The 16,829-nt window shown below is 40.9% G+C and overlaps 1 protein-coding gene across 1 annotated transcript; it reads left to right on the forward strand.

The window, feature by feature from the left end:
* The first annotated feature begins 816 nt into the window (after window positions 1-816).
* On the forward strand, window positions 817-16,823 carry LOC139530569 (gamma-aminobutyric acid receptor subunit rho-1-like). Its single transcript, XM_071327098.1, has 10 exons — window positions 817-1,339; window positions 7,783-7,836; window positions 8,065-8,171; window positions 12,164-12,231; window positions 12,632-12,855; window positions 13,684-13,766; window positions 13,882-14,022; window positions 14,196-14,348; window positions 14,592-14,788; window positions 15,127-16,823. Exons 1-10 carry the CDS (start codon window positions 1,224-1,226, stop codon window positions 15,442-15,444), a joined length of 1,461 nt encoding a protein of 486 aa, XP_071183199.1. The 5' UTR covers window positions 817-1,223; the 3' UTR covers window positions 15,445-16,823.
* The last annotated feature ends 6 nt before the right edge of the window (window positions 16,824-16,829 follow it).

Here is a 16,829-nt window from a genome sequence, read left to right on the forward strand (position 1 = left end):
ATACTGCTCGTTCTGTGCGTGATTTCCTGCAAGACAGGAATGTCAGTGTTCTGCCATGGCCAGTGAAGAGCCAGATCTCAATCCCATTGTCCCAACGTCTGGGACCTGTTCGATCGGAGGGTGAGGGCTAGGGCCATTCCCCCCTAGAAATGTCCGGGAACTTGCAGGTGCCTTGGTGGAAGAGTGGGGTAACATCTCACAGCAAGAACTGGCAAATCTGGTGCAGTCCATGAGGAGGAGATGCACTGCAGTACTTAATGCAGCTGGTGGCCACATCAGATACTGACTGTTACTTTTGATTTTGACCCCCCCTTTGTTCAGGGACACATTATTCCATTTCTGTTAGTCACATGTCTGTGGAACTTGTTCAGTTTATGTCTCAGTTGTTGAATCTTGTTATGTTCACACAAATATTTACACATGTTAAGTTTGCTGAAAATAAACGCAGTTGACAGTGAGAGGACGCTTCTTTTTTTGCTGAGTTTATGTGGATTATCAAAATAACTACTCAGAAACAGAGCTGACTTCCTAAAATAATGAATGACAGCCTATACTGGTATACTCTTCATTGATGAATATGATTAATTTATATATTAATGAACGATTTGTTTAAATAGGTTAGGCTCATCCAATAGACACCAATCTCTTTAGAGAGTGTATGTAGGCTAATCCCACATAACTATGTTAGCAAAACTCAGGCTGAAGCCATATTTTAGCAGCATACTTTTGCAGCCTTCGAAGATGTCTTAGCAAAATAGCCTCGGGAGACACTTTGAATAGCACATAAACACGCAGCTGAGGGATTTAACAGCCTTCCACATCAAGGACTCTGTGTCTGACTGTGCGATCCAGATCCTGTAGCTACAATATCTCCCACCATTGACCTCCCAAACGAGCATGCCGCATCATTATGAGAATTGGTCTGGGCGGTACAGAGCAGAGTAGAGTAGAGCAGCAGAGCAGAGCGAGTGAGCCACATCCGCCACTGGAGGGATCTAATCTGTGCAATCTGACGCTCAAGGATTTATAGGTTTAGTCAAAATTGCTTTTCTCCACTGTGGAGATTAAGCACCGTGGGATGTTTTGTTGGTCAGGCCAGAGCTGCTGCTTCTTACCCAGCCCGAAGCTGTTCTGCTGAAGACAATGTTCCAGGACCCACGCAGAGAGGTTTTAGCCCTAGTGGGGTGTGGAATTTGACTGGAATTTGAGGGGTCCACAGTGGTATGTGCACCATGCAAGTGGATACTGTGTTTGTGCTGTTCTGCATCTGCCTCATGGGGGTTGCTGGGAGATCAGCTCATCAAAGAGGCCAAAAGCTAGAGACCTACAAACAAAGCAGGTAAATGCACCTTACATCCTGGCATCTATACATGAAATACATTTTAAAATGGCATGAAATGTATAATTTGATTCATATGTTAGATCTGGGCATGGGTTAAAATGTGAATCTGTATTTTTTTAAAGTGATTTCATTTAATATAATAGTATTAATAATAAGCTATTTAGCAGATGCTTTCATCCAAAGCGATGTATAGTCATACGTGCACACATTTTTACCTATGGGTGGTCCCAGGAATCGAACCCACAATCCTTGCATTGCAAGCGCCATGCTCTACCAACTGACACATATATGATTGGTGCTGAGTGCCTGGGTGAGGTCCACTTGGTGATAATAATGTGTCACCTGTTCTGTTTTCCTCACCTGTTTCCTCACCCCACCAGGTGAATTCAGATTTATTCAGAAAGGGGATTAGAGAGGGCACCTATGTTCCAGTATCTATTTATGTTCTATTGGTGGATGTTTTGGCTGTTGCTCCATGGTGTGCTGGATGTGGCACTATTGGCAGATATAATGTATGTAATTCTGATCCGTTTATGATACATGTTTATGGAGCCCTAGCTCAACCTAGCCTAGTCATAGATCTGTTTGTGCTGTATTGTGGTGTTTAGTCACCTATTTTTTGGCATGTCAACGACCATAGCTGGTGGCAAGACAACACAAACAGATCTGGGACCAGGCTAGGCTCAATGAATAGTTTGTATGAAATGCATACACTTAACAACAAACATAACTAATTATGCGGGACTGATGGATTAATTGCTAGCCGCAAATACCATAACAAATACCACAGCATGCAAAATATGAAATATTCCTTAAACGTGATAGCTGAATCCTACATTACAATGACAAGTGCACCCGTTAATCTCTGGTAAAGATGAAAAAATTCCTATCCAAAGTGCAGGGTGCCTTTATCAGCTTTGAGTGATTTATGCCCACTTAATGTATTCCAAAGGCCCTTTCATATCATAATCCCACAAACCATGTCTCCTTTAGACAGTATCACTCTCATGTGATCATGGCCCTTTGAGCTATTTTTAGGTCTGATCTGAAAACAGCAACTAGAAATCTGTTCACCATTAGACCAATCTTACAGATGGCTTATAAATATATATCAATGGTTTATATCAAATTTTTGTATTTACATGTTTTAATTGTCGTACATAAAAGACTGTAAAAACACCAGTAAATCAGCTCCAAGTGATTTTAATTTTGGAAATCTGTTCCAATGTAACCCCACGGATATTAGAGAGATATATGTGATTGTATACAAATAAATGTAAGCAAAGTTTTAAATTTGAATTTTTTGTTATATCTTTTTGGGCTTCTTGCGGTCAATTTCCTGTCTACAAATGATATGTAATTGTGTTCCAGCACCATCCGCTCAAGAAACAAAATCATCCCGTGGCTGAACTAGTTGATGATCCCTGTTATAGAGTCTGACTTCTCACAAGAGATATAGTCTATCAATAGGCATTAGGCAACGCATACTTTTACAGGACAACCATGTTTTAAATTTAAAGGAAAAAACATTGTGTTAAGATATTGAATCACAATTATATGTGTCAGGGAAAATGTAAAGTTCTTTATTTCAAAGTTATACAAATTTAAGAGTTTATTTCCAAATGCTATATTCACCAATTCTTCACATGTTTTTTTTTATCATCAGAAATGTTTGCTTATGGGTACCTTCATGTGTGTGTAAAAATATCCCTGTTCTCAGATTTTTCATACATTTTGGTATTCAAATGAATGTAATTGTCATTTCTTTGTCAACAATCTACACAAAATACTCTGTAATGTCAAAGTGGAAGGTTAAATAATAATTAAATAATTAAATAATTAAATAAATAATTAAAGATGAAGAGATATTAAGTAACTAAAATATAGTCGTTGCATAAGTATTCAGCTCCCTGAGTCCCCCCCCCCAATTATTTGTTTTTGTATATTTGAGTTTAACCATAACATTTGTTGTAACATTTGTTCTGTCTTTTCTGGTGGATTAAACATGTTACATGTTAAAAACACATTTGGCAGCGATTACAGCTGTGAGTGTAACGATCTGGGTGTCGTGGGTGTGAAGTCAGGCGCAGGAAACAGAGAGTTCAAGGTAGTGCTCTTTAATGCACACACGGCGGACATAGGCCACCCCACGAAACACTGGGTGCTAAAAAACAAATGCCCAAAACACAGGGACTAAAACAGTCCAGCAAAACCCACGAACAGGAACAAACACGTTCGTCTCCAACATACACAAATGTTACAACAAACAATCCCGCACAAAGAAACAGGCGGGCCGGCTGACTAATAAAGCCCAACTAATCACCACAAACGCATAACAGGTGTAACCAATAAACAGACAAGGAGGGGGAGGAAAGAATCAGTGGCAGCTAGTAGGCCGGCGACGACGACCGCCGAGCGCCACCCGAACGGGAAGGGGAGCCACCTTCGGTCGGAGTCGTGACAGTGAGTCTTCTTGGGTACGTCTCAAAGAGCTTTACACACCTGGATTGTGCAATATTAGCCCATCATTGTTTTCATAATTCTTCAAGGCCTGCTCTGTCAAGATTTTGGGGATCATGGCTAGACAGCAATTTTCAAGTCTTGCCATACATTTTCAAGCATATTTAAGTCAAAACAGTAACTTGGCCACTCAGGAACACTCATTGTCTTCTTGGTAAGTAACTCCAGTGTAGATTTGGCCTTTTGTTGTAGGTTATTGTCCTGCTGAAAGGTGAAATCCTCTCCCAGTGTCTGGTCTAACACAGACTGAAGCAGGGTTTCCTCTCGGATTTTCCCTGTCCTTAGCTCCATCCCGTTTCTTTTTATCCTGAAAAACTCCCCAGTATTTTCCGATGTCAAGCATACCGATATCATGATGCAGCCACCACCATGCTTGAAATTAAGGACGCAGTTACTCAGTGATGTTTTCTGTTGGATTTGCCTCAAACATAAAGCTTAGCATTTAGGGCCAAACAGTGTATTCCTTTGCCATGCTTTTTTTGTTGCAGTATTACTTTAGTGCCTTATTGTGGAATCACTACTACTGTATGTTGTTGAGCCATTCTCAGTTTTCGCCCATCACAGCCATTCAACTCTGAAACTGTTTTAAAATGACCAATGGCCTCATGGTAACATCACTGAGCAGTTTCATTCCTGTCCTTACAGCTCAGTTCAGAAGGACGACTGTATCTTTGATGTGTCTGGGTGGTTAATACATAATTATTAACTTGACCATGCTTGTTAAATATACATTTAATGTATGATTTGTTATTGTTACCCATCTACCAATCACTACCCTTCTTTATGAGGCTTTCGAAAAGCTCACTGGATTTGTAGTTGAATCGGTGCTTAAAATTCAATACTTGACTGAGGGACCTTACAGATGCTGTATGGGGGACCAAGGAAGGGTTAGTCATTCAAAAATTATGTCAACCCCCATTATTTCATACAGAGTGATTACATGTAACTTATTATGTGATTTGTTAAGCCAAATTTTATTCCTGAACTAATTTAGGCTTGCCTGAACAAAGCGGCTGAAAACTTATGCAATTACTATATTTAATGAATCACATTTTTATTCATCTTTTTTTTTATCTTCCACATTGACATTACAAAGTATTTTGAGTACATTGTTGACAAAAAATGACAAATACATGTTTATCCCGCTTTGTAACATAATAAAATGTGAAGAAATCCAAGGGGTATGAATACTTTTGCAAGGGATTTTGCAAAAGAAAAATGATTATTTGTCTTCTTGAAATGAAACCATCAAGTGATACATATTAAATAAATACATGTCTGTCATTAAACAACCCCATGCCATGATTAGATTGTGAAAAAACACACCAATCGCTTTCATCATTTATTTAAACAATAAAAGCTAATTTACCAACATTCTGAAAATGTACAGATAATTTAGGCAATATGGCCAATATACCATGGCTAAGGGTATATACGACGCAACGCAGATATACCACAAACCCTTGAGGTGCCTTATTGCTATTATAAACTGGTTACCAATGTAATTAGATCAGTAAAAATAAATGTTTTATCATACCTGTGGTATACTTATATACCACGGCTGTCAGCCAATCAGCATTCATGGCTTGAACCACCCAGTTGATAAATAGTGTTTGGAAATGACTCTTCAAATATTGTTGTAGATCACCAATTTCTCTCTCATGTAGACTGGAAATGATTAATTGTATGGTCATAGATGCCACACATTTTTGCAATTGAAATATAGTAGAGTGATACCAAATGTTAGTGACACATAACTTGAACCAGACCTATAAACTGTACATATATGGCTTAGACTTGAACATGTGTTATTTTCTCTCTATAAAAAACAAGCGAACAGAGTACAACAAAAACACTATCAGACCAGCTTAGCTAAGTTTAACAGACACTGATGGTATACTAACTAACCCTGACTTCTCACCCCGAAGGTGTTTCTCCAAAGGTCATGAAAAACATTCTCTGTCCTCTTGAATGGCACCAAATAACAACAATAATCAATAGTACAATCCGATTCTGAGAAATTGTTGGCTTGCTGTGGATCCAATCACAAAACCTGAGCAAACCTATTTCTGGACAGAGCAATTTTCAATTGGGATCTGTGAACTGCGATGCACTTTTAACTGAGTTTGCACTTCTCATGTGCACTTAACAGGAGTCGATTAATGATCATGTTGTTGACTCCGTCTGTCCAGAAAAGGCAGGCAGCTGTATAGCAGCAGCAGAACTATAGGAAGCCCAAAGGCAGTGTTCTGCAGACAGACAGACAGACAGACAGACAGACAGACAGACAGACAGACAGACAGACAGACAGAGACAGACAGACAGACAGACACACACACGCGCACACACTCACAGACACACACATTCAGTCGTACACACACACACATGCATACACACACACTGACAGACTGTTCTAGTCTCTGGTTCGTGTAGGGGATTCTGCCAAGCGGATTAGCTGCTGGGGCGTACAGAGAGGAATAGCATCCATTACCCATCAGCCCACAGCAGTTAGCACCCAGTAGCTCTCTCTCTCTGATTGTCACGGTAGATAATATCGCTGTCGGCTGTTCTCTCTCCATGCACGCCTGTGGGGCATGTCACCACATGCACTCATGCGTCTAGGCTACCCATTAATCCAGTTTAGGGTTTTAGGGGGAAATCTATTTTTGTATTCTGTTTCAAATGTTTATGCCCTGACTGGGATAATGCAATCAAAGAGACAATTCATTCAGATGTAGGATCTCTTTGAGCGTTGTCAAGAGATGAGTGTGTTCTCTTGAAATAGAGTGTTTCTCTGAATGCCTTCATGCCCTTCATATCTTTTGGGATAAAAATGGCAATGAATCAGCCTGATCTATCTCCTTGTGCCAAGTTGAGAGTAAAATGTTGCTTAGCTGTATAAGAAAACATGATATAAAGTGAGCTAGAAAAGTATTGGGACAGTGACATTTTTGTTTGTTTTGGCTCTGTACTCAGCACGTTGGATTTGGAAGGATACAAAGTGCATACTGTCAGCTTTAATTTGAGGGTATTTTCATCTATATCAGGTAAACCGTTTAGAAATTACAGCCCTTTTTGTACTTACTGTAGTCCCCCCATTTTAGGGGACCAAAAGTATTGGGACAAATTCACTTATAGGTGTATTAAAGTAGTCCGAAGTTTAGTATTTGGTCCCATATTCCTAGCACACAATGACTGCATCAATCTTGTGACTCTACAAAAAATATTGGATGCATTTTCTGTTTGTTTTGGTTGTGTTTCAGAATATTTTTGGTCCAATAGAAATGAATGGCAAATAATGTATTGTGTTATTTTGGAGTCACTTTTATTGTAAATAAGAATAGAATATGTTTCTAAACACTTCTACATTAATATGGATGCTACCATAATTTGTAGAGTCACAAGGTCGATGTAATCATTGCGTGCTAGAAATATGGAACCAAATACTAAACCTTTGTCCCAATACTTTTGATCCCCTAAAATGGGGGTTACTACTGTATGTACAACTTCTAAACGGTTCACCCGATATGGATGACAATGCCCTCAAATTAAAGCTGACAGTCTGCACTTTAACCTCATAGTCAGTGTATCATTTCAAATCCAAAGTGCTGGAGTACAGAGGCAAAACAACACAAAATGTGTCACTGTCCCAATACGTTCGTAGCTCACTGTAGGCTAAGCCTTTGTATTTTTTTGCTTTGAATTATTTATTTGTTGTTGTTGCTGCACCAAACTTCCTTTGTATTTCAGCCTCACATTACTGTCATACAATGGTCTTCAGCAAGATTATAGGTCATTACAAGGTTACTACACTTCTATGCTCCTTTGTCACTTCTGTTTCTACCACCTATACTGGAATTCATCTTGACATTTTGACCAGAAGTTGTTTGCAAACATCTTGTGATTTTTCCCATCAACAGATCCAGGAGACAAACGTCAAGAATGGATGGAGGAACTCATAGCAAGTCTGAAAGGTTAGAGTTCATTGTCATTGTACAAAAACGCTGATCTGAAAAAGTGGGTTGCAAACTCATAGCATAACATGAAAGGTGTTATCACTACTATTGATATTGTAAATACAGTAAAGCTGATATTGTAATTTGATACCCTACTTGACAGTGTAAAACATGTCTTTGCCCATTGAAAAAAAGAGATCATCTCATAGCCTAACCCTATAAAATAACACATTTTCCTATCTACAGACCAATTCTAAAGCGAAGTTCAGACATGACAAAATCTCCCATGACAAAATCTGAGCAGCTCCTAAGAATAGATGACCATGATTTTACCATGAGACCAGCATTTGGAGGTAAGACGTTACAGGAGTCATATCATTTGTATATTTCTACCTAGTGAAATCATCAGGTTTAGTACAGTTGAAGTCGGAAGTTTACATACACCTTAGCCAAATACATTTAAACTCAGTTTTTCACAATTCCTGACATTTAATCCTAGTAAAAATTCCCTGTTTTAGGCCAGTTAGGATCACCACTTTATTTTAAGAATGTGAAATGTCAGAAAAATAGTAGAGAGAATGCTTTATTTCAGCGTTTATTTCTTTCATCACATTCCCAGTGGGTCAGAAGTTTACATACACTCAATTAGTATTAGGTAGCATTGCATTTAAATTGTTTAACTTGGGTCAAACGTTTCAGGTAGCCTTCCACAAGCTTCCCACAATAAGTTGGGTGAATTTTGGCCCATTCCTCCTGACAGAGCTGGTGTAACTGAGTCAGGTTTGTAGGCCTCCTTGCTCGCACACGCTTTTTCAGTTCTGCCCACAAATTTTCTATAGGATTGAGGTCAGGGCTTTGTGATGACCACTCCAATACCTTGACTTTGTTGTCCTTAAGCCATTTTGCCACAACTTTGGAAGTATGCTTGGGTTCATTGTCCATTTGTAAGACCCATTTGCGACCAAGCTTTAACTTCCTGACGGATGTCTTGAGATGTTGCTTCAATATAGCCACAATTTTCCTGCCTCATGATGCCATCTATTATGTGAAGTGCACCAGTCCCTCCTGCAGCAAAGCACCCCCACAACATGATGCTGCCACCCCCGTGCTTCACGGTTGGGATGGTGTTTTTCGGCTTGCAAGCCTCCCCCTTTTTCCTCCAAACATAACGATGGTCATTATGGCCAAACAGTTCTATTAATGTTTCATCAGACCAGTGGACATTTCTCCAAAAAGTACGATCTTTTTCCCCATGTGCAGTTGCAAACCGTAGTCTGGCTTTTTTATGGCGGTTTTGGAGCAGTGGCTTCTTCCTTGCTGAGCGGCCTTTCAGGTTATGTCGATATAGGACTCGTTTTACTGTGGATATAGATACTTTTGTACCTGTTTCCTCCAGCATCTTCACAAGATCCTTTGCTGTTGTTCTGGGATTGATTTGCACTTTTCGCACCAAAGTACGTTCATCTCTAGGAGACAGAACGCGTCTCCTTCCTGAGCGGTATGACAGCTGCGTGGTCCCATGGTGTTTACACTTGCGTACTATTGTTTGTACAGATAAACGTGGTACCTTCAGGCATTTGAAATTGCTCCCAATGATGAACCAGACTTGTGGAGGTCTACAATTTTTTTTCTGAGGTCTTGGCTGATTTCTTTGATTTTCCCATGACATCAAGCAAAGAGGCACTGAGTTTGAAGGTAGGCCTTGAAATACATCCACAGGTACACCTCCAATTGACTCAAAGTATGTTAATTAGCCTATCAGAAACTTCTAAAGCCATGACATCATTTTCTGGAATTTTCCAAGCTGTTTAAAAGCACAGTCAACTTAGTGTATGTAAATTTCCGACCCACTGGAATTGTGATACAGTGAATTATAAGTGAAATAATCTGTCTGTAAACAATTGTTGGAAAAATTACTTGTTTCATGGACAAAGTAGATGTCCTAACCGACTTGCCAAAACTATAGTTCGTTAACAAGAAATTTGTGGAGTGGTTGAAAAACGAGTTTTAATGACTCCAACCTGAGTGTATGTAAACTTCCGACTTCAACTGTATGTGAAAAACATGCTCCACATAAGATTTGAAGGTCCACTTCATCAATGTACGTACTGTGCATCAACAGTGATGCACAAATTACTTTGAGGGCAAAATGTACAAATAGTTTATTCGCTCCTTTTAGTTGTTGTTGCAGTTGCTTTTTTGTTGTTTTTCAATGTTGCTTAGAGCATAATTTTTTCCCTTTAAACGGGGTCGTCCAATCTATCCAATGGTCTTATCAGCTCAGGCCTCCAAAAGCCCTTATGACACCAGCAACATGACAAGCTGTACATTGGCATGCTAGTACTCTTTCTTTTAACAGGGATGTTGACAGAGTTTGTGGTTTCATGGTCAACGTACAGGGATTTGCTGTTGTGGGATTAAAGGCCCTGCATGTGGGATCTATTGTATTAGTGAGAGGCTTAATGGGTTCTCATGTTAAAGTGACATGTTCTTTTTGAGTTATTTACACGTTTGGAATCCATAATACCTTGAGGACGGCCATCTCAGGTCAGAGATACATCAATGATCTAGGCCAAATGACAAAATGTGTTTCACACAAGCCCATGGATCAAGCAACATGTGGGTTGCTGAAAATGAATGTCATATTTTTGACCAGAACAATGGCCAAATATATCTTGTTTTATGAATATATAAAAATAAACAATAACAGACTGCAAGAGTAATCTGAGTGATAAAAACATCACACTATGAATGATCCTCCTTTAAAATGTCTACTATTGGGCCTCCCGAGTGGCGCAGTGGTCTAAGGCACTGCATTGCATCTCAGTGCTAGCTGTGCTACTAGAGATTCAGGCTCTGTCGCAGCCGGCTGCGACCGGGAGACCCATGGGGCGGCGCAGAATTGGCCCAGCGTCGTCCAGGTTAGGGGAGGGTTTGGCCGGCAGGGATGTCCTTGTCCCATCGCACACTAGCGACTCTTGTGGCGTGCAGTGCACTCTGACATGGTCGCCAGATGCACGGTGTTTCCTCCGACACATTGGTGCGGCAGGCTTCCGGGTTAAGTGGGCAAAAAAATTATCCTTTTGCCACACCAGTTCCAAAACTGTCTGGAAGAGAGAAAAAAAAGATCTCAATAGCTTCCAGATGTTTGACGCTGCAACAACTTCATCCATTGTGACCTAATTGTATTCCTGTACAATGGCGGATGATGGCGAGTAAAGGCTAAAATAGGTCATAAATATCCAGTCATGGCACAAGCAAATCCAGCCTATTAATAGGCCTACACTGTATTTGAATAAAACTACTGTATACTCCACACAGCCTAGTCACAATACACTCAGTGGCCAGTTTATTAGGTATACCCATCTAGTTTCGAGTCAGACCCCCCTTTCCCTCCAGAACAGCCTGAATTCTTCAGGGCATGGAAACATTGCTCAATTGGTATCGAGGGACCTAACGTGTGCCAGGAAAACATTCCCCACACCACTACACCACCAGCCTGTATTGTTGACACCAGGCAGGAAGGGGGCATTAACTCATGCTGCTTACTCCAAATCCTGACTCTGCCATCAGCATGACGTCGGACCAGGCAATGTTTTTCCACTCCTCAATTGTCCAGTGTTGGTGATCGTGTGCCCACTGGAGCGGCTTCTCCTTGTTTTTAGCTGATAGGAGTGGAACACGGTGTGGTCATCTGCTGCAATAGCCCATCCGTGACAAGGGTCAACGAATTGTGCATTCCAAGATGCTGTTCTGCACACCACTGTTGTACTGCGCCATTATTTGCCTGCTTGTGGACCGCCTGTTAGCTTGCACGATTCTTGCCATTCTCCTTCGACCTCTCAGCTCATCAACGAGCTGTTTTCGTCCACAAGACTGCCACTGACTGGATGTGTTTTGTTTGTCGCACCATTCTCGGTAAACTCTAGGCACTGTCATGCTTGAAAAGCTCAGGAGGCCGGTTGTTTCTGAGATACTGGAACCTGTGCTCAAAGTCGCTTAGGTCACTCGTTTTGCCCATTCTAACGTTCAATTGAAAAGTAACTGAATGCCTCGATGCCTGTCTGCCCGCTTTATATAGCAAGCCACGGCCATGTGACTCACTGTCTGTAGGAGTGAACCATTTTCGTGAACGGGGTGGTGTACCTGACACATGATGTTCTCTGTGGTAGAATCAATGAGTATCCATTACAGCAATGCATGAATGAATGAAGGAAAAACTGTAGAGCTCTTGTAATTACATTTCTTTGATAGCTTTTTGAAAAGAGGTCAAATATAGTAAATTCAATCTGAAAATCTACTCTCTCACTGAACTTTATATTAATATAATTGTCTTTAATTACAGGACCCCCTATTCCAGTTGGGGTAGATGTTCAGGTTGAAAGTCTGGACACAATCTCTGAAGTGGATATGGTGAGTAGGATTTGACTATTTTTATTACACAGTGAAGAGTAATCTTTCCTAGCCTGGTGTAACAAGCCTCATAGCGCGATAGCTCACATTCTGTTTCACTTTGAAGCTAAAGGAAACGTGAGCACAGCAGTCAGTCTGCTTGACCAAGCTAAATCTTTGCCCCATACTATTGCAAAAGTATTCCACTATCTAGAAAATGTTTCAACCAGAGAAGCCTTTCATGAATATTACGTAAGCACAAAAAATTAAGCTCACTCAAATCAGATATCTCATATGTGGAATCCTTCAACACATGCTGTACCTACATTCAATCCAAAAAGCAGCTTCATCGATAGGTGTGATTGTCCCCCGACAAAGGGCACCACCACCGCCATAACAAGCCCCTGTTGTGTTGTTTCAGGACTTCACCATGACCCTGTACCTGAGGCACTACTGGAAGGACGAGCGCCTGTCCTTCCCCAGCACCAATAACCAGAGCATGACCTTCGACAGCAGGCTGGCCAAGAAGATCTGGGTTCCTGACATGTTCTTCGTCCACTCCAAGAGGTCCTTCATCCATGACACCACCACAGACAACGTCATGCTGAGGGTGCACCCTGACGGAAATGTGCTCTACAGTCTAAGGTAGCTGCTCAGCTCTCCTGTATTAGAATGATGAGAACTGGGCCGTGTCCATTAGGGCACACCATAGAAAAAGTTTTGCAACGGAACACGAAAACAAGCGTTTCTTATTGGACAGGTTCCGATAGTACCCCGTTTCCGAACGTTTTCATGCTAGCTGAACACGACCCTCATTTGATGACTTACCCTCAAGGGTATTGGATTTAGCGCTGAGCTCATGTTCAAACTAATTTATCAAGGTATATGAAGAAGGCCGATTTGTTGGACTGCTAAACAAAGCTATTGAACATGCTACTTAGTAAGCATGTAATGTTACCATATGGGAAAAGGTTTGGTCACGTGCGTGCAACCTTCCTGGGTTGTTGAATTGGACAACCTGGAACACTTGAATGAGTTATCTTAACACATATTTTGTCCATTGACTAAATTATGTCCATTGAAAGATATACAGTGCGTGACATAATTTTCCATTTTATGAGACAGATGGACAACACTGAAATGGATGCTAAACACTTTCCCTTCCCCAGCCAAATAGAGACCTCATGTAACCCATGTTATACATAAGTCCTTCAGTGACATCCCACTGGGCAAAAACTGGTTGACTCAACACTGTTTCCACATCATTTCACCCCCAAAAAATCATGTGGAAAACTGATTGGCTTTGCAAATAGTAATCAACGTAGGGGCATTTTGTCGTCTTTTTTTCACCCAATGACATGGTGACATTTTTTTGATTGAATTCACGTTAGTTGAAAACTCAACCAAATGTAAATCAAAACTAGACGTTAAATTGACATAAGTCATGCTATGCTGTCACTTTTGTTCTTACAGAATCACAGTCACAGCCATGTGCAACATGGACCTGAGTCGCTTCCCTCTGGACACACAGACCTGCTCGCTGGAGATAGAGAGCTGTGAGTGCATCTTTCAACTTCACCATTTACCTACACATCTCTGATGACATTTGATCCAGTTTTATCACAATCATGTGAGGTATTCATTGGGGGGGTTTTAACGTTCTCTCATCAGACGCGTACACGGACGATGACCTCATGCTGTACTGGAAGAAAGGCAACGAGTCACTGAACACGGACGAGAGGATATCTTTATCCCAGTTCCTCATCCAGAAGTTCCACACCACTACAAAGCTGGCCTTTTATAGCAGTACAGGTAACCCTGAAGTCACATATTTACTAAGACAACCATGGGCCACATTAAATTGCCTTGCGGGCCGCATTTAGCCAGCGGGTCGTGAGTTTCAGACCTCTGCACTGTGGGAATGGAAACAAATGAAAGGGACAGGATCTGCGTAGAATATCAGCTGTGTTCTTTTTCCTTCCCAGGCTGGTACAACCGTCTGTACATCCACTTCACTCTACGACGCCACGTCTTCTTCTTCCTGCTCCAGACCTACTTCCCTGCCACCCTCATGGTCATGCTGTCCTGGGTCTCCTTCTGGATTGACCGCAGGGCTGTCCCCGCTAGGGTCCCTTTGGGTATGAAAGGCCCTTGCCAGAAGGACAAGAAAGTTTCTAGCTCTAGGTTTAATGGATATTTCAGTTTTCTATTTGAGATGTAGTACAGTCTTGATGCTCATGTGTTTGATTGTGATGTTTGGTCTCAATGGTGGCCCCAATGAGGCTTAAAATGAACTGTAAAGGGACAGACTAAAAAGCTATTTCAATGGAGATCGGTGTCAAATCACCTAGGTTGCTGAACCCTCTGTTTTGACTGTCCAGGTATCACCACGGTGCTCACCATGTCCACCATCATCACTGGAGTCAACGCCTCCATGCCCAGAGTCTCCTACATCAAAGCAGTAGACATCTACCTGTGGGTCAGTTTTGTGTTTGTCTTCCTCTCGGTCATAGAGTATGCAGCGGTCAACTACCTCTCGACCGTGCAGGAACGGAAAGAGAGGAAGCTAAGAGAAAGGGTACATTTTGTTTAATTTCATTAACATGAAATGTTTTTCTGCTTTTCTGTATTCATTTATTTTTAGGACAACATCTGGTGCACAACATTGCTCATATCTCTCCATATGCCAAATGTTGTGGCATACGGAGCTTAAACTGCATAAGTAGCCTCAGGAGGAAGTATTTCAACACAGAGTCCCCGAAAACTTTTCTTGCCACAAACAACCTTCTTTAGAAGCCCTATGCAAAATAAGTTGCATATTAGACATATTAGTGTCTTTAAAGCCACTTCAAATACTTCAGTTTTGTAGTTTAAGTCTTGTCCGTTAATTCACCTTTTACTTCCGCATACTTGCAGTTGCCCTGTACCTGTGGCATTGGCAACCCGGACGACATGACGTGCGACCCCCAGATCTCCGGCTACACCACCATGGACGTCAACAGCACAGCGAACTATGGCACAGCAGGGAACTATGGGATGCCAGAGAACGGCGGCAGGCAGGAGAGGATGTTGGCCCAGGTGGTTCTGGGGGATCCCCAGCTCACGGGCCAGGTAAAGAGGCCAGGCTATGTGAACATTTGGATAGACACCCACGCCATAGACAAGTACTCACGGGTCCTATTCCCTGGTTCCTACGCCCTGTTCAACATCATCTACTGGTCTATCTACTCCTAACGCCTGGCCTGTGCCACAAATGGGGAAGGACTCTTCTACCCTATCACACTCACATGCTGCAGTTAGAGCACAACATGGTCATATTTATTAAGCACCAAATGGACAGAGAACTGACTTAAACAGGGAGGGAGTGGGACTACCTGAACTTGTCGATTTTTAGAGTGTGCCCTAATGAATATGACCAAGGTCTCCATTAACAGGGATAGTAGCCACAGAGAGAACATGTTTTTGTCTGTTTTTCAAGACAGAGAAAGAGATATGGCTCATAAAATGCAAGGAACATTGCCTTCTTGACCGAGCCTCTTAAATGGACTTATTTAAATATGTACTCTTTCCATTCAAGAAAACAGTTATAAGGGTTTATCGTCATTTCCACTGAGCCACCGGGTCAAGCATTACAAAATTGAGTGCAGTATTTTTATTTAAACAACCACTGAAAATGTTCAGTTACAATATGGTTTCTCAAACATCAGACTAATTAATATTGATAACTGGTGCATCGGGGTTGAAAAACTATTTTTGATTGCAATGTTTTGGGAATGTCAAATTTTGAAATACAATGTTGTGAATTATTTCCCATAGAACGTATAGCCCCTTGTTGATTATATATTTGACATTGAGACGTTTTTTAAATTTATGGTCACGATTAATTCTAAATTAATTGTGTCATATTGATTGTGACCAATGGACAACTAAGCAACTGAAAAACAACATTGATAGGTTTCAGATGTTAAGACTTGCCCACTGGGTGAAGGGCCTTGAGATGACGTGTATATATTAGTGACTTAGCATGACTATGACTAGATAGTGCCCCGGAGAGCGCTAGCCCGTTAAACTCGAAAGCCTGAATTTCAGGCGATATCTTGAATTTTTATTTTCGTATTTGCCGTTCTAAAATATGAACACCCTATTTGGATGTTATGTATCGTTGCTTCTGATCTTAAACACTAGTTTGTTGGTAATAAGCAACCATTTCACTTTGTGATCATTTTCACATCAATAGCATAACTACATGTGACACTAATACATAAGAAACAAACAGGTTAGGTTTTTTGAAGCCAAATGCACAAATCACATTAGACTGTTTTCTTTCCCACTATTTTGATACTTTTGAAGTTAATGTCTCTTCGTGTATATTATTATGTGAGATTCACTGTATTAGTCGTTTCAGGTTTTAGAGTTTGTTCCCCTTTGAATCCGTTTGAATAAATAACCTCGTAGATAACCTCATATGGTAGCTACAGGATGGATATATTATTGTCTTACTAGGAGAGATTGTGTCTCCAAATACCCCTTATTTTTTATAATCAATATAAGCAGAATCACTCAACACACCTATGTAAAGCTATGTTGTGATCACTGTTAAACATATTTAATAAAATGTG

The sequence above is a fragment of the Salvelinus alpinus genome, chromosome 9, assembly GCF_045679555.1.
Source record: "Salvelinus alpinus chromosome 9, SLU_Salpinus.1, whole genome shotgun sequence".
Taxonomy (NCBI): Eukaryota; Metazoa; Chordata; class Actinopteri; order Salmoniformes; family Salmonidae; genus Salvelinus; species Salvelinus alpinus.

Excerpts from the sequence above, each read along its gene's own strand:
- LOC139530569 (XM_071327098.1), top strand. The coding sequence starts at position 1,224 with ATGTGCACCATGCAAGTGGATACTGTGTTTGTGCTGTTCTGCATCTGC. Across the intron at positions 12,856-13,683 it reads AATGTGCTCTACAGTCTAAG|AATCACAGTCACAGCCATGT; the intron begins GTAGCTGCTCAG and ends TTGTTCTTACAG. Across the intron at positions 14,349-14,591 it reads CCCCGCTAGGGTCCCTTTGG|GTATCACCACGGTGCTCACC; the intron begins GTATGAAAGGCC and ends TTGACTGTCCAG.